We start from the raw sequence: 24,133 nt of genomic DNA on the forward strand, positions 1-24,133 counted from the left end.
ATTCTTCTTGTTCCCAAATGTTTCCAGCAGTACTGGGAAAGACTCTTCAGGGTGTGCTTTGCTTTTAAATTTAATTTTCAGCACATCAAATTCAAGTTTCATTTGCACAGATATTTGCTGGCATTCAAAGAGTTCTCAGTTCAAAACTTTAGTCTGGGTTGACATTTCAGACTTCCTTCTTTTACATTTAGGGCCATGTGGGTGAGAAGAAATTCAGTGCTCTTCAGAGCAGTAGCTGGAGCCAAGTACAGGTTTCCCTCGCTTTCTGCAGGTTCTGTATGTGCGAATTCGCTCTTGTGCGATGATTGTTTTTATACCAAAAATTTGTTATATGCGAGGTAAATTCACTCTTTTATGTGATCGGTGTGGTGGAAGGCTGCAGTCAGCTGTGGTGCATTGTGAGTGTCGCACACCAAAATACAGTCTCCTGTGTGGAGCTGTGCTCCTCGCTTGGTGTCTGTGACGCATGTTTCTGTAGTTGCCATCCATCCCCATTACGATAGTGCCCTGTGCTTGTGTGTACTGTCTGCTTTTGATGAGTACCAAAACTGTCTTGTAGAAGTGGTAGAAATGGGCCTGGGGTCGGTACAGTCGAAGTCTTGGAACGCATCCCTATTTGTAACATTGTAAAATGACTCAAATTCACATAAAGGGAACCCATGTGCCATTTTCCAGGAACGCATGTATAGCATAAAGGAGGGAAACCTGTATATGCATGGGCAGGTGGAGTACATGATTTCCTTTAAAACTGTGGACATCTCTCCAGACTTTCTCATATCAAATTTTGTATTGATTTTACAGTGGGGAGGATATCCACATGCAAAGAAGCAAAATACAGTAAACTCCTTACCTAGCACATCAAGATAATATTTGAACCTCTGCGCTGGCTGACAAGCAGCAGAAGGGCAGAGTCCCTTTTCCCAGCACTGATGTGTGCGCAGCAGCACTGGGAGTGGGGGCTATACCCCTCTGCCACTTGTCCCCTTTCACCCAGAGTGAGCTGCACCTGCATTACGCTCCCTCCATGCCAGCTAGGCAAGCAGCAGCAGGGCAGAGCCCCCGCTCTGAGCACTGCCGCGTCTGCCTCCTGTGCCCCCCCCGCCCCAGCTGGGCTGCTTGTCCCAGTTCCAGCCCTAAACCCTACCGCCCCCATGCCCTTTCTCTCCCCTCTCCTCCAACCCCAACAGACTTACCAGCAGAAGGCAGCTGTGTCACCTGCCTGTTTAATTTATGTTATGGCCAAATCTCTGAAGCGGCACCAAATCTTTTGAATCTGATTCAGCCAAATCGATTCAGGACAGTGATTCGAATCTGCAAATCAAATCACTGTACTCCGAATTGACTGAATCCAAATCCGAAGTGAATACTTGTCGCTTCGCACAGGCCTAGTGTTTGCCTTGTCTCTAAGTCTGCACGAGGTATCATGTAGCAGATGTCGCTGTGATACGGTTTTGAGTCAAAAGGCAGGGTAGATTTGCACCCTATAGACTAGGTAAAGCATAAGCTTTCATGAGCCTGAGCTAGCTTTATCAGGTGCAGTGAAAGGACTTGCACGAAGCAGTGTTTCAAATAGAGAGCGTGATTTGAATACAAAACACAGGGAAAGTGGGGTGAGGAGGGAGGAGGGGAAGTTTTGGGAAAAGCAAATAAGCAGTACACCTGTAGGGATAAAGTGGTCACAAACCTAATCCAGGTAATGGGATAAGAATCTGTAGTCCCTGTTTAGACCATATTTAACACAATCCAATCCATGGATGATTTTATGTTGTGCAGTTTCTTGTTCAAGTTTGTTTTTTAAAGTTTTGTTGTCTAAAAACATCTATGCTAAAGTCAGAGATGGACTGCCCAGGCATAATAAAATGTTCTGTCACAGACTTGTCTTTCTGGAACTGATGTTCCCTTTGTCCCTGTGGATTTATTATTTGTTTGCCTCTTCCAGCTCTGCTGCCCTCCTCTCTCTCCCTTCTCTTCCTCCTTTCCTTGTCCTTTATATTCAAATCACTGTATTTGATGGACTGCTTTGTGTATGTCCTTTCACAGCATCTAATGAAGTGAACTTGGCCTCTTGAAAGATTATGCTACACATCTCTGATTTAGTTAGCCTGCAAAGGTACAGATCTATCCTGCCTTTTGCTTGGATTCAGAGTAACACAACTACTCTCTCTGCTCTTGAGTTTAAAGGATGGACAAGCACCAACTCTTAACTCATGAGTTTGGAATAGAAAAGGAGCTGATGCTCTGCTGTCTGCTCAGCTGCTTCTGGCTTAATGCCTGAGCTCCCATCTCTGCGGTATCACCCAAGCTGATTTAAAAGTAGATTTTACAGCAAAGCAATGAAATAACATCCTGTGTGTCCTGCTGCTCAAATGTGCCTGAGGAAGGCTAGCATAAATTATCCACAGCATGATAGTGACAGTACATTTATAACCTCTATGCGTTTGCTTGTCCTGTTACATCTGACTGTCAGTGATTTCAGAGATAATGCTCTATGCTGTCCAAAAACAACCAAAATGCAAAAAGCATGCTTTGCTATTTTTGCATGAATTTCACAGCAAAACTGGATACATTTCTTTGTTTTTCCTGGAACGCTGACAATCTAGTAATTATTTAACCGCAACAAGTGTTCAGCAATACGCCAGACCCCCTGTAGGTATAAATCAAAGAAATAGGTCAATTCTTCCTTTACCCCCACTTCACTACTCAACATACGCTACACACTCACGCTGTAGGAGTGTTCCATCTAAATGTGTTTCCTATTGTGGGTTTTAACAATCTCCCCTCATCTGGCTATCTTGCAGGTATACTCTCAGACTTTTTTATTAGAAAATACCAAAAAAGAGACAGTGACCTTGGAGAAGAAAATACATAATAAAACCAAAGGGATTTTTCTGAAGTGAAATGTTCATGTCCTCAGTTACATGAATCAGTTTTTGAACAGAAAAAATACTGGTTTTATGAGGTTTCTTGAAATGTGCAGATAGGTCTTATGATTTAGGAAAAGTAAGATTCTTTAATACTAAACATAAACTTGTATCTCTGTATTTTATCTCGAGATTTCTTTAAGGGTTGAATATTTCTCATTTTTTCTGGTCTTGCTTTTTAATCAGAGAGTCCCAAAGATAATGGATTTGAAAAATGTTCTCAATTAAATATTTTAAAATGTGAAAGAATTGAATTGTATAAATTCAGTAAAAGTTACATACTAAAGACCTTTGATTTAAGCCTGGATAATGATCTCATTTTAAAAGGCCTTTGGATAAGGTCTTCAGCAATGAACGGTAGGACTAGAATAGGCCTTTTGGGTCATTAACTCAGTTCCTTGCTGTGGCAGGAAATCACATAAATTAATCCCTTTCACAAATTTATCAAGCCCAGTTTTAAAACCATTAGGCTTCACAATTGCAGTTGAACCTTAGTACTCTAGGGAACCTATACACATGCCTAAAACCTGCTCCAACGTGTTCTAATTAAAACTCAATCAATTGAGTCTTATTAGAAGGCTCCAACAGCCTTGGTGTCTCATGTATTCAGCATCCCCACATTTCAAAATGGCAGCAGGGTGCTTTAACTAAAACTCATTGAACAAGCTTTAATTAACATGCTTCCAGCCAGCATTTTGAAGTGCGGGATGCTGGACATGTGAGACGCTGTGGGTGTTTTAATTAGAGCGACTCCCAAGAGCTGCTGCAATTAAAATGCCCTCTCCCCCAATCCTGGAGCACATATAAAGATGCCCTTTATGCTTAGGACTCTTGTACTTTCCAGTCTAAAGCAAGTTGTGTCATTTGTTCTTTTGGCAGCATTGTTATTTTATTTAAATACCATATTTGCTTGAATAGAAGATGACCCTGATTATGATTGACCCCTCAATAATTAGATTCTGTATATGAAAAATGTATAAATTAGTTATAGTTTTCCAAGATATAGAATCTAATTGTTGGAGGTTTGCCTTGAATTTGTTCCCTTCCCACTAGTAGAGCAGGGAAAATAAAGATTGGGGGTGCAGGGGAAGAGACCAGGTAGCTGTTTGCTCTCTGCTTCCTGTCCCAGCCGCCAGCGGAAAGGTTTGGGATTGAGAGAGTGGTTGGGAGTGAAAAGGTAAGAAAGGTTTATTTATTTAACATACACACATCTACGCGTAGTATAAACAAGACAACAATAACAGTATTATCTCGCGTCGGCAACTTATTGGCAGTCCCCTCTGATGCCTGGTGTATGACAAGTCTCTCTCGATAAAGCTCAGCGAAGTCAGGCATCTCCGATCTACACTGTCCAGGGGGGTACCAGGAAGGACCCTGGTTTTTGGTCCTCGGGCTCCTCGAAATCTGCCAGCCCGCCAAACCCAGGTCAGCAGCCTATCTTCAAAATGGTAGCTTCCTTTACAGCGCTGTGTCTTCCTTCTGCCAATTCCTGGACATGCCAGCATATTTATAGCTTCCTAAGCTACGCTGTTGGTTTACAGCTACTCACAATCTTACACCTAGATCTTTCCTTATATAGCTAACCAATAGCAGCACAAGCATTTGCGTTATACCATATAAGGTCAATTTTAGCTGCGCCACTACTTAACTGCTTACAAGGCCTCATAACAGTTTTCTTTAAACTTTAACTAAACCTCTTAGCTATACTGTATTTTGCAAAACATAGACAAACAACAGGAAACACCTGGTCTTGCTCTGTCACGGGGCACTCAGCAAGCACTTCACTTCAAGCAGGCAGAACTCCTGACTGTCACAGCTTCCCCCAACTTTTTCACCCTGCAGTCCCTTTCCCCTCTCCTTCCTGTCAGACTCTGCTCCCCCTGAGCACATGGAAGTGAGGAGCAAAACTGAAAAAAGTAAACAACACAGGTACTCTATAAACACTTTTTTTTAGCACCATTTTGGCTCCTATTTATGTGTAGTACAAACTGTGCATGACGATCATACAAAGCAAAAAGGCTCATGATTTACTGTATAGTTTATTGGGCTGGGCCCCACCAGAGTCAATAGCATTTCAAGCCATGGTGGCCCTGCAGCTCAGCACTGCTCAGTATGGCTGTGTACCCCAGATACCTCTTCACAAAGGAGCCGTGTACTAATTAGCCCCCAACCCCTGACTGGAACCAGGTGTTCTTGTCGTCAATCCTAAGATGCTCCAGTGAAGATCCAGCTTCACCTCCCTGAGAATGGAGCCATGCTAATCACATGTGTCTGGTTAAGAAAGTGGACGACACAGGGATTCTGGGTCAACTGCTTGGGACCCTGTTTGGTGATGTTTGCTAGAAGTTTAAGGCTGGTGAAAATGCAGTAATTAATGGAAATGGGAAAGAAAGGAGCAGCTCGGTTATGGGAGTGAAGAGGAACTCAAAGTGTATGCAATGTTGTGGCTTACCGTGACTTGAAAAAGTATTGGTGGTGAGGGTAGTTTATGCTTAACGGACACTACCATATGTCTTATTCAGATGAGCTATACTAATCTGTCCTTGTGGTAGGTTTCCATAAGCACCTTGGCCTTTTGGATGAGATCAAATGTAGTATTTTTGTCACCTAGGGGAGAGCATCAGGGCTGGCTCTGACCTTCCCAGTACCAGACTGGTATTGCAGTACCTCCAGACTCTGTGCCAGTTCTCTGCGGAGGGAACATCTGCCTTTCTTTTCTTTTCTTTTCTTTTCTTTTCTTTTCTTTTCTTTTCTTTTCTTAAGGGCCACATGAGAAAAAGGGTTTCCATCAGCATTTTTGGTGCAGAGGGAGGGTGTTGGAGGTTGCTCTGGCCTGTCCAAGTGCTGGCCTGCTATTGCAGTACCTCCAGGCCCAGTGCTTGTTTCCTTCTGGGGAAGCAGCAACTGCTTTTTTTTTTTTTTTTTTTTTTTAATGGGTTTTATAGACGTGCTTAGTGTTGGCTGCTTTTAATGAGCTTCATAGTTGGTTTTTATTACTGAGCACATGCTGCTTTTGGCAGCAGGTTTATGATAGACAGTGTATTTAGTGAGATTTCCTTGTATGTGATTAAAAGACAATGGGCTCTTTTCCTATGCTGATTGAGGGCAGGGGGAGGGAGAGTCATCTTGTATTCAAGTAAATACAGTAGTTCTTTTTCCTCACATTATTCTTACTCTGGGCATTCTCAGAGAGAGCAGTCTTGTCTACTCTAAGCTTTCCATTCTCTGATCGTCCCAGACCCTCTGCTTTGAGCCTTCTCCAGTTCTGAACTCATCATTCTTGAATTCATCTTTCTTGAAGTGAGTCTTCTACTTTTTTCAGTAAGAGTGAGGTTTCACTTGGAGGGCTGTGTCCAGTTTTGGGCACAATGTTTCTAAAAAAAGATGTGGTCAAATTTAGGAAGTGCCCAGAAGAAAGCAACAAAACTATCAGAAGCCTAGAAAACACGATGTATGAGAAAAGTTGAAAAAATTGAGGCTATCTTTAGTCTGAGAATTTAGGAACAGGGAGAAGGTGATAACCGTCTTCAAGTATAAACAGCTGGTGGTTGACTGTCTCCTGCATCTATATCAGCAGCGATTCTTAACCAGAGTTCTGCAGCATTTGGGGTACAACACAATGTTAGCATGGTTAGGTGTGAAATATGATTCACAAGATAAACCCTGAGATTTCAAATAGGAATTCAGAGTGTTAAAAGCATTCTGACGTGCTGGGGTCTTCCTGAGTTGTTTGCAACTAAATGATTGTTCTACTGTTTTTCTGTAGTCAAAAAAAAGTTAAATTTTAAGAACTGGAATTTTTTTAGAGGTGCATTGAGTCTAATGAAGGATGTCTTGAGCCTTAAAAAGTTGAGAACCACTGAGCTACAACCTTAAATTACAACAAGAAAAATTTTAAGATGGATATTAGAAATAACTTTCTAAGGGAGTGACTAAGTACTAGAAGAAATTACCTATAGAGATTGTGAAGGTCTTTAAGTCCTTGGATAGTTTGGACAGGGATGATCTTGTTGCGAGCAAGACCTTGAACCAACTAACCTCCTCAAGTCCCAAATTATTCATGACTTTTATGATTCTGTACATGACTAAAAATATCCCATTGTTTCCATTCCTTTTATTATCTGTGCTTATATGTGACTAAAGTCTGAGAGGAAAACTTTGTCATCTGTTTGTACATTGTTGGTGCTTCCTTCAGTAAGACTCGCTTCAAGAAAGATGAATTCAAGAATGATGAGTTCAGAACTGGAGAAGGCTCAAAGAAGAGGGTCTGGGATGATCAGAGAATGGAAAGCCTGTTTTAGAAGAGTAAGATACGCTCTTACAGTCCTATTGTGATCATTTGTTATTTGTGGGGAGAGGTAGTTAGCCTGAAGCCTGAAGTTAAGCTGAAGGCATGGAAGGGTAGCATCTTATAGTCTAACTTCTCCAAGCTAACTCTTGAACTACTTAGTCTGTAAGGTGCCATTCTGCCTTGCCAATTGTTATATGGGTAAAACTGCTGTTTGGCAAGTTTGGCAATAGAGATGGTATAAAGAGATTGTTGGCAACATACGGCCTGCGGCTGGATCTGGCCCACAGAGCTAGAGGGTTTTGCCCATACCTGTGCCAGGGCCAGGCAGTATGGAGCTGTGTCTGCACAACTGCTGCTGCTTCCTAGGCTCCCAGCTGTGGTCTGACATGTGTTGGGTGTTTTTGGTGACACACCAGTGATGGGGGAGTTTTCCCTGCTCCTGCATTGTGACTTGGCAACTGGGAGCTACAGTCATGCCACCGCTACTTTTCCCAGCTCCCCACCTCTCCAGTAGCTTTACCAAGTCCAGGAATCTGCAAATGGTGTTTGTATAACTGCCACTTCTTCTGCTCCCTTGTATCCCCCCCAGCTGCAGCATGGGCACTGCTTCCAGGTGGTAGGGAGCTGTGCTGTAGCTGTCCATGGCATGGGGAGAGTGCTGGTGGGAAGAAGCAATGGTAGTGTGGACACAGTTTGCAGATACTGGCTCCCAGCACAGCTGATTCAAAGCTATGCCCACATCATAGCCAGAGAGCAGGAAACCTGAGGGGGAAGCAGTGGCAGCATGGGTGCAGCTCCCAGCTGCCTGGCCCCAGTGTGGGCATGGGGAAGTCTCCCACCCCTGGCGTGCTGCTGGAGCCACTCAGCTCACATTGGACCAGAGCCAGGCTGTTCTGGCTCGCAGCTTGTAAGATGTTGCCAGCCCCTAGTGAAAATGTTTCACATTCAGGAAACATCACTCCTACCATAGGCTGTGTGGTTTATGCAATGCTCTACTGTAGTCTGTAAACAGTTGTAGTGTTGCCAGTTCCTGCTACCTTTTGTTATCTGCCCCATGAGACATACTCCAGACATATAGGGCAGGGGATGGCAACATTTTTGGGTAGAGTGCCAAAAACACCTACAACCTTGATTTGTAAGATGTCGGCATGCCAGGGGCAGGTGGCAGGGGAGCCACAAGAGACCCAGTCTTTGTTGTGGCAGCGCAGCCCCAGCCTCTTCCCTGCCATCCGGTCCAAGGTGTGCATGCCAAGCAAAATGCCTTTGCGTGCCATACTCTGGCACCCATGCCAGGGGTTCCCTACCGCTGATATAGGGTATTCAAATAAAGGAATCTGAACATTGTAAGGAAATATAAAGATGACATTGCTAAATTGACTGTATCCTTCACCAAAAAATACATGATTACTTTTTACTTGATTGCTAGATCTCAACTGGTAATGTTTCTAACCTGCAGCTGGTATACTTTTTTAAAACAAAATTTGCGATGATGTAGGAAAATACATGGAAGTAAACAATTACGATGATTAAAAGTATGACAATAAAAGTAAAAATAAATTAAGAAAAAGTTAAGTGTAGAAGACTACTTCCAGATTAAGCTTTTCTACACCACATGTGAAGAACTCCAAGGAAACTGTTACGTATTTATTATTTAACAATGTGCTCTGGCACTTTACAAACACATGAAAAAATATTTGTCTATCCTACCCAGCCTGCAATATAACAGTGTGCTTCATATGCAAAAATGTATGCCAATGGCAACCAGTTATTCACACTGTGAGGCAGAATAAGTGAATAAATCACAGAGTTTGTGGTAAGAATATCTTAATCCTATTCCTTTCTCTGCCATTGACTTCACAGCTTGTTGCAATGCTCAGGATTGGACATCCTGTGGGTCACTACTATCAGGACAATCTTTGTCAGTATTAGGTGTGGCATCATGAATATCTGCATTTCAAAAAGGTGTTTCTTGCATCTTTTTTGAGTACCCAGGGCAACGCAAGGTTTAGAAGAAACCACAGCTTTGTGTGAAGTTTGAACAATACCTGTCCTAAATTGACAATGGCATCATAGTGTTGGCCAGTTCTTTGAAAATTTTCTGCTTCAATCCTTGGTCTTGGTTAAACAGCGATGTATATTGAGCTATCTGATTAGGTCCAGAATTCAACTGGAGAAATACTTGCTGAAATATATAACGCCAAAAAATAGCTTATGGTGTCTACCTGCTTCTGGTCTTTGTTCTGGTTATGTTATCTTGCAGGATATTATTTACTTGCCATTCTCTTTTCCCTGGTATTTGATTTGGTAATTATTTGTTTCATGTTTTATATCTAGTATGATAAGATTCTTTTAGTTTGAATCATCTACCTAATTGTGATTTTTTTTTTTAAATGGGCTTTTATGACAATACATTTAATCTTCTTTCAAAACTTTTTAATTATCTCTAAAGTACAAGAGCAAACTGTCTTGAAATGCTTTTTTCCTATAGTTTGGCCATTTGCCAAACTGTGAATTAGAATTGACAGGGGACTAAAACTGTTCCATAAAGGCTCATAGCAAATGATACTGCCTATCATCCTTTCTAATCTGATTGGATCTTCTGGTGGTCTTCGACATAATGGACCATTATATTGCATTCTTATGGTGTTCATTGTGTTTGCGATTGCATGTTTACTTCCTTACTGCCAGGCTGTCCCTGTCCATAAAATATCTTTCTCAAACTGGACAATGAAGCAACTGTTCTCTCCTTTTAAATTAAATTTGAAAAGGCGATATTTTTAAAAGCACTCATCATTGGTGTCATTCTGCTCTGTGTGATGTCAGTGGCATAACTTGTTTTCAATGGGAACAGAAGTAAGCCAATGCTTACCACCTTAGGAAATCCCATTCAGACTTCTCCTGCATGTTTTTAAAGAGAATTCTTCACTATGTGATCCTTAACCCAGGCCTTCAGAGAACAATGGCATAATCTAATTTATGTTGCCCTATTATTCTTTTCCCCACCTTATTATATTGTTTTATTCTATTCCCTCCTGTCTTGTCATGCTCATCAATAGCCTGTAAGTAGAAAAAATAGTCGGAAGTGCTAGTCCATCAGCAACCACAGCTAAAATGATAAATCAGTATTAACTCTGATTGCTGCTGTAATATGCATTGTGATTCAAATTCATCATCTTCATGTTATTTATATGAAGGTATTTCCCAGAACCGATTAAAGTACATCAATCTTCTGGCTAAAGTTCAAGCCTTCTGGCACACACATCTATTCTTACTGTTTCTATATGCAGGTCTCTTTTCCATTTTCTGTATATTCTGTGTTTTTCACCTGTATATTTCCTGTTGTCTAAGTAACACCTCCAAGTGGATGTATAACAATTTTTAATTATTAATCCTAAATGAAACATGAATTCTCTATTTTGATTCTGTCTTTCTCATTTCTGTTTCTGAATTTCTGGGGTATTTTTTTCTTCTATCACCGTGCCAAGGAATTTGGGTGTAACTCTGTTTTGCATCATTCGCTTTAAATTGTGCCATTCATTTTAATTGGTGTAGTCTCTGCTCAGTCTCTGTCAGAGATTAATTTGGGTAATTAATATTTCAAATTTATCCCTGTCTGACACATCACTGGTAAGGTTTCAGTGCATGTCTTGGTTATGTCCCAGGTCCGCAGTGCATAACTAGCTGGAATCTGGTTTAAATTAATACCCATTAGAATCTTAGGTATGTCATTTTACATATAGTGTCTTTGGTGCTGTCTGGATTATTCCATTGGTATGTAGCGCTATGATTTGTGAGGTTCATGTTTCTATCCTAGTGTTCTGATTAAAACCACAATTTAAATCAGTGATGCTCAACTTTGATCCTTTTAAGGGTGATGTGGCATCTGGCCCTTGTATGTGGATATAAGTGGTCTTCTCTTCTCATCCTGCTCCCTGCACCTGGAGACAAATGCCACTTACAGCTGCTCCTCTGGGAAGTCCTGCTACAGGCCCCTTCCATCTGCCTCTCTGCTGGCTGCCCCTAGGCTATGAGCAGTGTGTCCTGCTGTGGATGCGTAGGTGTTGGGTCATGGAGCTGTGCTGAAATAGCAAGATATGGTGCAGTGAGGTCCTGCCTCCACTGCTGTTACATGGATTCTAGGTCAGTGATTCTCAGCTAGGGTGGTGCTAAAGTCAGGAAGTTATGGAGTGGTTCCTTGAGTCTAAAAGAATTGATGACCACTGCAGAATAGAAAAATTTACAGGGATTGAATATTCTAATACTATAAAAGGCTTCGTCTGTCTGTCTGTCCATAATGCTTTTGCCCAACTGTGCATGCGCTGATTGGCTGCGCAGGCCAGGTGGCTGGGGGCGGGGACAGTTGAGTTAAAAGGGTAGCCTCTGGTGTGGTGGCTCCCTTACCCCACCTCCATATGTGGCAAACAAATAAATTAGCATGAGCACTTTACAAGTGGCGGGGCCAGCTGAGCAAAGGTGGGAGTCCCTCTGCCGGCACCAGCTCCCCCTGCAGCCTCCAGTGTGGCGGCTCCCTCCGCCCCACCTCCACAGAGGCAGGAAAAAAAAATTGACACGAGCACTTTAAAAGCAGCAGGGCCAACTGAGGAAAAGTGGGAGCCCCTCTGACGTAGTGGGGTCAGACCCAAAAGTGGGGAGGTGGGGAAGCAAGGTCAGACCCAAACCAGGGGGAAACGGAGCAGGGTCAGATGCGAACCGGGGTGGGTGGGGTTGGCCCTGAAATGAAGCAGGGCAGGGTCAGACCCGAATCAGGAGGAGAGGGAGAGTGGGGTCGGATTCAAACCAGGGGGGCGGGTTTGGACTTGAACCAGGTGGAGGGGGGAAGGGAGGTGGAACGGGGTCCCTGAACAGGGGGGAGGGGGGCTGGGCAGGTTCAGCCCCAAACCGGGGGCTTTGCGAGGTGGGGTTGGCCCCAAAAAGGGGGTAGACGGGATTAGACCCAAAGCGGGGAGAGGAGGAGCATTGGGCTGGATGCTGGGCTCCGTCCCTGCCTGCCCCCCTTCCCCTGTTATTCTTGATGGGCAATTTGCTAGTTTCCCTATATATTTCTCTATACTGCAATAGTTCCTTAACCTCAAATCACCACTTGCTAGACTCAAGGGGCACATCTAGGTGTGCATGGATGTTTGGTTCCCCGGGGACAAACAGCAGCGGGGTCTTAGGGGCCTCCCAGGGCTGCATCTATTCTGCTGCACAGAGCCTAGCTGGCTCCGGCTTCGCTTTTCAGCACTACTTGCAGCTCATCCTTGCAGGGAGGAGAACACCGGACTGTGCGGTATGTAGCGCTGTAAATGTGTTTGCATCACCACGTACCGCACAACTGCATTCATCTGGATGTGCCCAAGGTGTCCCTGGGAAAGTGCCAGCTTTAACTTTCATTCACTTTTTGATCACAGAAAAATAATAGAGGAATTATACCCTTGCAAAGAACTCAGGCCACAGTAGGCCAGAATGTTTTTGACACTGTGGAGTCCTATTTAAAATCTTTGGGTTGTGTAAATCTTATGTAGGTGCTTGCAGACATACATGTGCTAATGTTGTGCAGCACCCTGCTGCCCTTTTAAAAGGATCTCGCAGCACCCTGGTTGAGAGTCACTGTTATAGTGTTTTAGAGAAAGTACCTTCATAAATGTAAAAAGAACTTGCTTAACAGGGGAGAGAAATGCCTTTCACCAAGGACATTGTTTCATGTACTCCATGCTCGGTAATAACATGAAAGGAATGTAGGCCTGTAAAACTAAACAGGCTCTTCAGTGAAAGCTATTTACAAATGTGGCAGCTGCCTTTGTTGTTCCAGCCATGTCCACACAGGCTTACTTCCAAATATATTCCTCCAAACATTTCCCTTTTCTAACCTGTGTGCTTTCCTCAAGTTCAGCATAGGTTAATACATAAAATCATAGCAAAATGGGGCTAGAAGGGACCTGGAAAGATCATCTAGAACAACACCTACTCAAGGTAGACTCTTCCTGTATAACCAACCTAGATGAATGTTTATCTGACCTTTACTTAAAATCTTCCAAGGATGGAGATTTCACAATCTCTCTAGGTGATCTGTTCCAGTGCTTGACAACCCTCATTGACTTTCCCTGTCTTGATTTCTTTTCAGTTTACCCTGGTATCTGAATTTCATTGGATTCTGCTTATGTTGTAGTTAGTCCAGAGCCTTGGCTTTCATCCATACCCAAACATCTTTGTGCCATTTTATTATTTTTGTGGTTGTGTCTTCTCCGGTGGCCACAGTTTAATGTTACCTTATTCACCTTACAGATATGGCCCTTACTGCCATCCTATTGAGGTCTGTTAACTCTGTCCTTCAAGAAATTGCTTGAAGTCCTTCTTGCTTCTCATTTATGTTTTCCCTCTTGGTGAGGGCTATATTGCTACGTAGAAAATACTCCTGTCCATTTTCCCATTTTAACCCTACTGTCTGGACTGTTTTTTTTATTGCTGACTCTGCTTTCCTGTGTTTTTGTGGGAAGAAGTTTTGAACTCTCATTCCCATTCATTGATGAATTATTTGAATTCTCCTGGGCGGTGCTTTGGCCCATTGTCTGAACCTATCAGGTATGCTATGCCTTGTAAACCCTTCTTCAGTCCTAATCACAGTTCTTGTCTGTTCTGATTATCCAGATTAAAAAATTAGAGTTACAACATACCTCCTTTTATCAAACTCAAACAGGTTTGTTCTGATCTTTCTCCAGGGTCAGATTGGTTTTGCATGAGGCTTGTAGACTGTTGATGGCCACACAGTTTTCATGCCATGCACTGTTCCATGTACACCCTCACCCTGGCGTTTGTATCTGGCCAGTCCATTCATATCAGGCATACCTTTATCCCCAATTATAGGGAATACAGCCTTGTTAGCTGTTAAATTTGCATGTTAGTACTCGGTCCCCTTTAAGCAAAATCCCATTTTGTGTATACAGCTCATTTGGTGGTACAGGGAGCCTTTTGTAGCACTTGCTCCTTGGAGTGGTTATAGCACTTTGAGACTTGTGCCTTGCTTATAATTTGCTCTGTTTTTTCTTTTTTTGGACCTATGACCATTTTAATGCCACATCCCATTTGGATGTTCACCATCTCCGGGGTTCATAAGTGTCTGTTAGTTGTGTCAAGAATCTGGAGAGAAGAGACCAAAGAGATGGTCATCCTTATTGGATTTTGTTTCCCTTCATTCTTTGGTTCCCCATTTCTTAGGGTCCGACTAGAATGCTGCAAAAGTCAACAGATGTGTGAAGATAAGGATTTTGGTTCTTCTCAACCTAAGCTTCTCTCTATTTAGCATAGCATTCCTCTCCTGACCTCTGTTTTGGAGTTGTTACAGCATGGTATCATGCTCCTGAATTATATTTGCTTTGATTCTTCTATAGTAAAAATGCATCAACTTCAATGTTGATGAGTGGTGGTCCTGCTACTGCCATGCTGAAATAACTCTGCAGCCAGGATAGCATTCCTTGGCATTCATTCCCAACTGAAGCTACCAAATGGTTTGTCAAAAGTTATTAGGGAGGGGCATGACTCAGGGGCTAACTCAGTATAATTAAAACCTATTCTTGCCATTACAAATAGTTAACACTTGTCCTGAAAAAAAAGATAAGTAGGCCCTTGATTGCTGATAATAGATGGTGTTATTTTCAATTCTCTGTTAAGTAGTTTTTGGGTCCCTTGGTTTCATTTAATAACTATGTCCTGTCCTTGCAATAACAAGATAGTGACAGCGCCTGTGGTAAGTTTGGATGTTTTTGATTTTTTTAGTATTGTGCCTGGATCGTTTTGTCAGTTTTTAAGGTTAGCAGGAGGGTACACTCTTCTAACCCTATTTTTCTGGGCTTCTACAATTCATATGCTATTACCAAGGGTAATATTCTTTACCAGCTGCTGATCGGTTTGTGCTAGTTTCAGCGGGTGTAATGTGTACTTTTCGGTCCTCTCTTCAGTAGTCCCCCCAGGCCAAAGGACTTGCGCCTGTCAGTATTCCCATGGGCTGTACACAGGTGCCTGTTTCTAAACCCAGGCTATGTACAGACATTCAGTTTCTCCTGAAAGAGTTGCTTCTTTCCCAGGAGAAACCAGGTGTATACAGATGTTCAGGATTTCTCTCTCAGAGCAAAAATTGCTGTTCCAGGAGAAAAATAGCCCAGAAACAACCAAAGTTAAATCACCCCCAGCTGAATTTGTCCTGGGAACCAAATGTCTGTATACTTACTCCTCTGCCAGAAGCCATGGTGCAGTCCTCCAGCCTCCCATGGTGCTTTGCTCTCCAGCTCTCCCCTCCATGCTCCCCTCCTCCCCCACCAGCCCCCAGACAGTGTGTCACTCACTGGAATCAACTACTTCAGGGAGGAGAATACGCCCCCTTCACAATCCCACATTGTGCTGCTGGGAGACGGGCTGAATTGGAGCAGTCTAGATCAGCCAGTCAGGGCTGCCCTGTGCACTGCTGCCATTCGTTCTGTCTCTGGGCAGGGGAAGCCCAGAGGGGAACGAGGCTGAGGTGTGTTCGGAGACACCCCCCCCGGCTGCGCAGCTTCAGTAATGCAAGCTCTTCAAAGGCTCAAAACTCCAATATGTCTGTTGAGGCGATTCCAGGTATTTTTTTTTTTCTACCAGGAAAAGAAACCTGGGAGAATAATCCTGGATCATTTGAATGTGTGTATGCAGCCTTAGCTTGCGCTCTAGGTGTCTGTTTCCTTGAAATGTAGACTTTAACTCACTTGGAATGTGGGCGAGGGCCCAACATCCTGCTTGCTCCCGCTCTCTCTCTCTCTCTCTCATTGAAGACTTGCTGTGATATACAGAGATCAGATCTGTAATGCGCACAGCTGTAATGCGCAGCAACAGATGGGATGCCCATGTGTCTAAAGTTGTAAAGCTGAAGTAATAATGCCTCATGTTTCGTAGGTTACTTATTGAAAGTCTGCATTTGTTCACCAGCCTCATGGTACATCACCAGCATTTTGTCATGTTTTTCCAGTCTAACACTGCTGCTTAGCTGAGTGTTGCTGGGATTACAATGCAGCTGGCTCCAGACCCCAACTGGAGTGATTTGATGGTGGATCAAATTGCATATATTGCAGATATGGAAGTTGAGTGCTTGCAGCCATCTAATGCATTGTGCGTATTGAGAACCTTTGGCTTCGTTAAAGTTTCATTGCAGATACCCTCTTCTCCAGGGCAGTTTTTTCTTCTTAAATCAGAGCATACATTCCTTTGTTTTCTTGGAGTAGCTTTAGCCATGATCCCAGCCCTCACAGACTAAGCTTTTCTTGTTTCCCCCCGACTCTCATGTTGCTTTCTACTGCATATGCACTGGGCGTAATGCTTGCATTCCTGGTTGGTCTGTCTCTGCCGTGTTTCCTTTAGTTTGAGCCCCTGCTGATTAGCATTGTTCTGATTCTTTCTCTTGACAGTTCAGTAGCCCTTGCTGTTTGGAGGCATTAGTCTAGGGTTAGATCTGTTTCTTTCAACAGTCTACCTTCAGTTTTGGTATCGCTCAGGTCTTACACCCATGCTTGTCAAAGATTTTCTTGTCTGGAAATCCAGCCTTCCTGAATCCCTTCATGCTGCCTATCCTAAAGAAATAGGACGGAGTTAGTCAAGTGGTTCAAGACAACTTTGTTTTCATAAGACTTCATTGTTAGCAACTTCCTTGGGTTTGGTGACTCTTGTCATTTGTAGGCTAGTTGAAACAATTTTAAGTTGCGAGCTCCAGTTTGCTGAACATCGCTTTTGTGAGTCCTTTGTTTCTATGGGTTCTTTGCTTGTTGCCTGTCCCAGCATTGCCCCCCTTCTCCTCTTCCCCCACCCATCTCCTCCCTTTTTTTCTTTGTGTTGAAATCACTTTGTTTTATACACAGGTCTGTGCAGTTCTTTTCATGACATCTGATGAAGTGAGCTCCAGCTCCCAAAAGCTTGTGCTATATATAGCTCTATTTTAGTTATTCTGTAAATTGCAAGCCCTATTCTGCCTTGTGCTGAATATTTGTGAGAGCCATTTACAACTTATATATCTATATCAACTATATTGATTCAGAGGGTTTCAACAATACAACTACCCATAATATATAAATATATTATTATATATACATTATATTATGTATATATTATGATATATACATTCAACATTAGTCAGAATGTACATACTCCATTTTAGTCCGATGCACAGAGCATTCTGAATTGCACATCTCGGAAGATACAATGTTTTATGCTACTAATCTTGAATATCTATTTTTTATGTTGTATTCTTTAAAAACATTTTTCTTGTTTATCCTAGGGGGAAAGAATGCAGACTCCTTTGAATCAAAATATTTGTGATATTGGTCATCTTTAAAAGTGCCCTCAGTTGTTTCTAATAATCTTTGTTCATCTTTCAATCACTATTGCATTTTTAATTTGTTTTAATTGTGTGTGGTGGGCACTGTAAAACATATTTTAAAAAACTAGGCCCCAGTTAATTCAGAAACAGATTCCATATGTGTTGACATTGGCTACACATGCCTACCCATCCCAGCTGTATGAAGTAACCAATGCTCAAAAGGGGTCAAACTCAGACAAGTACCATTTGTTTCATTTCCTTTTTGATTTCTTTCTGACTAACATTTAGTCTAAAAACAAGCATTTTTCAGCTCTGTTTTGGAGCTTCTTAATACTTTTCTGAATAAAAGATAGCTTAGAAACTTTGGGTGTGCGTAGATGAAACAGGTCCTAAATTGAAGCGATGGGTTTAAAAAAACACTGCTTCAGTTTAGGGCTGATTAAACCCCCATGTCATGTACACACCCCGCTGACTTACCTGCCTCTCCAACAGGGAGGGGAGGGTGAGCTGCCGGCAGGCGGAGCGGTCCCAGGGGTGGGGGGGCTGGTTCTTCCCTCCACGGCAGCGGCAGCACCCACCCGTCAGCACCTGGCTCGGGTGTTCCCGGGGGCCACCACAGCCACGGAGGTAAGCACCAGGCCCCCGCGCAGCTCAGGCAGGCTCAGGGGAGGTGGGGCATGGAGATCAGGCTCACCGCCTTTTCTTGGGCAGAGCCTACTTTCCTGGGCTGCTGCCAGACTGCCTGCAGAGCTTCCTGCGGAGCCGCGGAGCTTCGCAGTGCCCGGTACTTTACTCTGTGGTTGTAGAGCCAGCAAACTAAAACTCCTTGAAGGATTTTTAGTTTGCTGCCCCCCCAGTCATTTAAGGGGCATTACACCACCAAATTTCCTCCAGCGGCTGGAATTAATGCGCAGTACGTCACCGAGGCATGCTAACACCAACACCATTAAAGCAGTGCAAAAAGCATGTAGCCCACTTTAAAGTGCCATGCACATATACCTCTTGTTTCATCTACACATGGCCTTTGTTTCTATGCTGCCTCACACCAGTGGCTGAGGGAAGGTATTTTCTATGTGAATTTGATTTCATAAAAATAATTGGTATGCCATCTCTTACATACCTCACAGGGGAAAACAGTTTAAGGCAGAATTGTGACATTAAAATATCATCTGAGTAAGCAGTAAGTGGTGCTGCCTTAGAAGCAGACCAGGGCACCAACTGTGATCTTGGCTCAGAAGAGCAAGGTCCCATCTACCTGAGCATAGTGGAAAACACTAGCTCCTCGCTCTGTCACTGGCAGTATGGGTCAGTCACAGTACCTGTGTTTCACAATGCAAGAGACTGTCGTATCTTTAATGTGGTTCTGGGTTTTCAAATAAATTTACATCCAGTATTGCTTAATCTATACATTATGCCTGTTGTGTGACAACAGATAAACTCATATATGTTTACAGACTTGCTGTTTGAAATGTTTAGCAAAATCATAGCAATGATTATGCTAAAATCTCTCTCTCTCTCTTCCCCACCACCCCCTTATAAAGCAGGTTGTTACCTATAAAAGCTCCTGCATCTCTCAACCAATTAGTCTCTAAAGTGCTACCCTGCCTTCTGCCGTCTCTAAAAATTAAGATACTGTTTGTGAAAGATAATTTGTAACAAACCAATGCAGTTGTTAGGAAACTTGTTTTATTTTTTTTACTCTACATCGGGTGGCCAACCTGCAGAACATGTATCACAGGTGGCATGGGCAGCCTCTATGGCTAAATACAGACATTCAAAAAGCCAAAGCCTGAATTGATTCAATCTTTAGAGGTTAGTTTAACCTGCGTAGATTGAAGCAAGTTAATAGACATTCACGTTTGATTCTGGAAATGCCACATGCCTGCAGTGGCTCAGGCTAGAAGCCGAGGGGTGCTAACATGAGCTGTCCCTCCCCTCTGACAGCAGCCGGAAGGCTGGAGGGAAGCTGAGCTGGAGGCGGGGGACATGGCCAGACCCCAACAGGCCACTGAATATGATTGTGGAGGGGTTTAAACCCTTACTCTGGCCTGCAGGGACCCCACCTGAGGTGTGCCTGGAGGGGGAAGGAGGAAGTAGCCCATGCCAGGTTTGTCCCTAAGGTGTGTTGGGGAGTGTGGCCAGACACCGGCCGAGGCAGTGCCTCAAGCGAAGGAGGGGAATTAAATCCACTTGCTTCCCCTTTCCCACCAGCACGGGGACCCCATCCTGGGTCTGCTGGGCTTTCTGCCCCCACCCCCTGTCACAGGTAGAACGGCCAGAGTCAGCCCAGGCAGCAGCTCAGGTGAAGTGGTGGGGAGGGAGACTAATCCCCCCTGGCTGCTCCCTCTTCCACCGGCATGGGGACCCCAGCCAGGGTCTGCCTGGCTTTCCCCCCTAACTGGCTACTTGTGCAGCAGGGAACGTGACTGGTCCCAGCTGGGGCAGCAGCCTCAGGTGAAGGGGAGAGAGGGGGGTTAACTCCCTTGTCTTCCCCCATCTCCCCACTCTCCCCCTGGCATGGGGACCCCGGCTAGGGTCTGCCTGACTTGTCTCCAAACTGGTCACCTGCACAGCAGGGGACATGGCCAGAGCCAGCCCAGGCAGCAGCCTCAGGCAAAGGGGAGGGGAATTAAGCCCTCCTGTCTCCTTCCTTCCCCACTGGCATGGGAACCCTAGCTGGGGTCTGCCCAGCTTTCTCTGCCACTGGCTGCTGGCATGGTGGAGGGCGTGCCCGAGCTGGCCCGGACAGCGCCTCGTGAGTGGCCAGCAGGGGGAAAGCCAGGCAGACCCGGGCTGGGGTCCCCATTCCGGTGGTAGAGGGGGGAAGGTAGGGGGCTTAATCCCCTCCCTCTCTTCCTCCCCTTTGCCTGAGGATGCTGCCTGCCCTCTCTGGCTAGGCCCCCCACCATGTGAGTGGCCAGCAGGGGGGAAAGCTGGCCAGACCCCATGCCAGTGGGAGAGAGGGGAGGTAGCGGGATTTAATCCCACTCCCTCACTTCCCTTTGCCTGAGGCTACTGCCTGGACATGCTCTAGCCAGGCCTCCCGCCACGTGAGCGGCCAGCATGGGAGAAAGCTGGGAGAGTCCCCTGGCGGCCGATCGACAAGTGGGGGGGGCCCCTCCGGGTGCCACCAGAAGCACTGATGGCAAAACCAGAAATGCCCTCTGCTTCTCCGAGCCGCTGCTGCGTACCCCCTGGGGCCTTCCCAAGTACCCCCAGGGATATGCATACCCCTGGTTGACAACCCCTGTCCTAGGACATGCATCTAGTCCTTTTTTTGAACAAAATAAAAACGTATTGGAAAAAGTAATATTGAGGAAAGGACACTCCTACTCATAAGTTATCATGTATAATAAATGTACAGTGTTGGAAGACGGTATACAAATGCCCTTGAATGTGAAAATGTAAATTAAAGTCTTGTAACAATTGTAAGTGAATTCTATAAATTGGGTTTCATTTGGTATTTAAGGAGATGGGATAGTAAATTCATATGGTACAAATCAAGCAGTATTTCAATTTACTTAGTTATTGTATCAACCTGCTGGCAACCAGTGTTTAAAGTTTAAGACTGCTTTATATTTAGAAAAGCAAAAGACAACATTTTAAAATTTGATCTGGTATATGAAATATTTATTGGTCTGTTGATTTTTCTGACCACTTCGGTTGTCATTTCTTAAAAGGCACTACACTTAAGGTTCCTTAAATTAAATTATTCATTCAGAGCTTTAATGTAATTGAAAAACTTAACTTAGTCTGTACTGTAGGAATTCATTATCTTCCAAAGAAATCCTCCTTTAACAGTGTTAAAGGAGAATGTGATTGTCTCCTTTTATAATATGAATATTTGTGTCTGAAGTATAGCATCCTCATAGTAGTTTAAGCCCTGATGTTGTGGTTTAAGCCCTGATGTCCAGGGAAATCCTTAAGTGTTCTTCATGCGTAGGCAGCATCTATCTGTACAGGTCCTTTTACCTAGGTGGGATTTGTAGTCTTTAAACAGAAAGTTTCCGTCTTAAGGTGCTTTACTGCAGATGGATTATAGTAGTTTTTAATTCTGATATTAATAGCTAAATGGAAGGCCTTTTTAATATAGCTTTCTTTCTTGGGCCTGATTCTGTTATCATTCGTGATGTTACTTCCTTTGAATCAGCTGAAGGATTCACAAAGTAATGTACTATTTATCCATCATAAGAGAGGAGGAAAGATTTGGGTGCCTTGAGGCTTCAGAGCAAATTTCTGTAGTGTGGAAGAAGTATGGCTAAATTCCCCCTTCTGCTTTGCAAATCTCAACCGCAACCTGGTTATTATTTTATTATAACCATGTGCTGGCAGCCTGAAACTCTGACCTATTTCCTTTCTAAAAGCTGCCACACAGCAAAAACTTCCTTAGGACAAAACAGCACAACTTCCCTTTTCTAGAGCCTTACCTTTATATGTAATTGATATTGGAAAAAGTTGTATGACAGTTTTATAATCTTGGGAATGTTTCCATAAATATTACTTGACGTGTCCAGGTTTCTTAGGTGCCCATTTTTGTTAATCTAATTAATCTCCCTTTTTCCCTTTTTTTAAATTTAGCCCCCAGATAATGGGCCTCCACCATTACCAACATCATCCCTTCCAGAAGGCTACTATGAAGAGGCAGTGCCACTTAGTCCTGGAAAGGCCCCCGAATACATCACTTCCAGTAAGCAGTATATATCTTATAGAGACCTAAACAATGGTCCACTGTAGTGACTTAATATTTTAGAACACACAGACTTTTAAATGAAAAGATAATTTCTTTTGGTATCCTTTAAAGTTAAGAATTATATGAAGTGTTTGTTATTGTCAGTATCTGTATGGGTAAGTTATCACTAGTTTATGATCTGGCTCAGTTAGTCATATGGAAGCCGCACACTCCAAGCAATTCTTTATGGAAGTAGCCAGTGATACTGTTCTCAACACTGATTCAGGATTGACTCTTGTGGTAGAGCGCTTCCTACTGGTTCATCATTAGTACTGTTTATCTCAATGCTGTCGTGTTCTTTACCACATCCAAATATTCAGTCAATCTGAGCTTGCTTAAATTGGGCTTTGAAAAGGCTTTCAATAAACTATTATACAGAATTAATGAACTGGACACTTACACACTCTTGTTGAGCGTTTTTCCATGGATGTGCAAAGATTCAAAGGGCTGTTTTGCTATTAGCTGTCAAATGTTAAATCATTGTACATGACTGATTTGTTGCTGACTAAGTTTACCAGAATACCTAGTGTATTTTATATAAGATAGTCTTAATTGTTCAAATGTTAATGGATAAATAAAATGCATCTTTTTCTCTCACAGCAATTAAGTATGTCACCTTTGAACACCTGACAAATGATCTGTAATCCATTTGTATATTAGAGGTCAGGGAGAGCCCTTCATTGTTGCATGGAAGATTACAAGTACACATTAGCTGTTAACATAAAAGTAAAACACAGGAAATCTGGCATTTATTCATAGAATCACTTCACATGGGAGAGTTGAGAAAAAGAAAAGAAGTTCCAGAAAATGTAAGAATGAAGATATGTGCAGTCTTAGCAAAGCAGGGTCATGCCACTCCCCACTTCTTCCTGACAAACACTGCAGGGTGGTCCTGCTACACCCAGTCTGAATTTTCAAATCGTGGTTGCTAAACAAAGCCCAGTTCATAACTTTTTTTTTTTTTTTTTAACTACAACAAGGTATCCAAACCCACTGAAGCTTTTAGAATACATGGACCAAGAGAGTCATTCATTGGTGCTGCAACTTAAAAAATAAACACGCAACCCTCCCCCCAACATGCATATGAGTATGTTATAACCTGTACTGCCTACATTTTACTGCAGTTCATTGCCATTTTGTATCTATGAAGTTCTCTTTTATTAAAAGTTATGTAGGAACATAAGTTTTGTCAACAATTCATAGTTTCATAGATATTAGGGACTGGAAGGGACCTTACAGATCATTGGGTGCAGCCCCCCTGCACTTGGGTAGCAAGGACTGCTGGGATCAGATGGCCCCAGCAAAATGGGCGCCAAGACGCTTTTTGAAGATTGCCAGGGTAGGTGACTGTACCACTGTACAACAGGGAGCAGCCTGTTCCAAACCCTTGGCACTTAACTTGTAAAGAAGTTTTTTCTTATGTCGAGCCTGAAGCAATCTTCAATCAGCTGTGCCCATTATTTTTTTTTTTCCTCCCCTGGGGGGCCTTGGTGAATAGATGCCCACCCCCCCCAGGCCCTGATGTATGCCCCTGATATACCTATAGGCTGCCACCAACTCCCCTCTGGGTCTTCTCTTCTCCAGGCTGAACTGTCCCAAGTCTTTCAGCCTGTCCTTGAATGACCTGGTCTCTAGGCCTCTAATCGTGCATGTGGCCCTCCTTTGGACTCTCGAGCTTCTCCACATCCTTCCTGAAGTGTGTTGCCCAGAACTGGGCACAGTACTCCAGCTGCGGTCTCATCAAGGCCAAGTAGAGTGGGAGGATGACTTCCTTAGCCTTGCTCAAGATGCCTCAGTAGATGCATGCCAGCATTTGATTAGCTCTGCCAGCTGTGGCATCACATTGGTGACTCATGTTC

General features: G+C 43.5%; 1 protein-coding gene across 6 annotated transcripts in view; it reads left to right on the forward strand.

The window, feature by feature from the left end:
- The window catches only part of AFAP1 (actin filament associated protein 1), a 206,325-nt gene that overhangs the window by 99,733 nt on the left and 82,459 nt on the right, over window positions 1–24,133 (forward strand). For all 6 annotated transcript variants that reach the window (XM_059721546.1, XM_019479333.2, XM_059721547.1 and 3 more), the window contains one exon: window positions 22,124–22,232. In XM_059721546.1, the coding sequence (XP_059577529.1) occupies window positions 22,124–22,232 (109 nt within the window). The remainder of the gene's footprint in view (window positions 1–22,123; window positions 22,233–24,133) is intronic.

This window comes from Alligator mississippiensis, chromosome 2, assembly GCF_030867095.1.
Source record: "Alligator mississippiensis isolate rAllMis1 chromosome 2, rAllMis1, whole genome shotgun sequence".
In the NCBI taxonomy this organism is placed as follows: domain Eukaryota; kingdom Metazoa; phylum Chordata; order Crocodylia; family Alligatoridae; genus Alligator; species Alligator mississippiensis.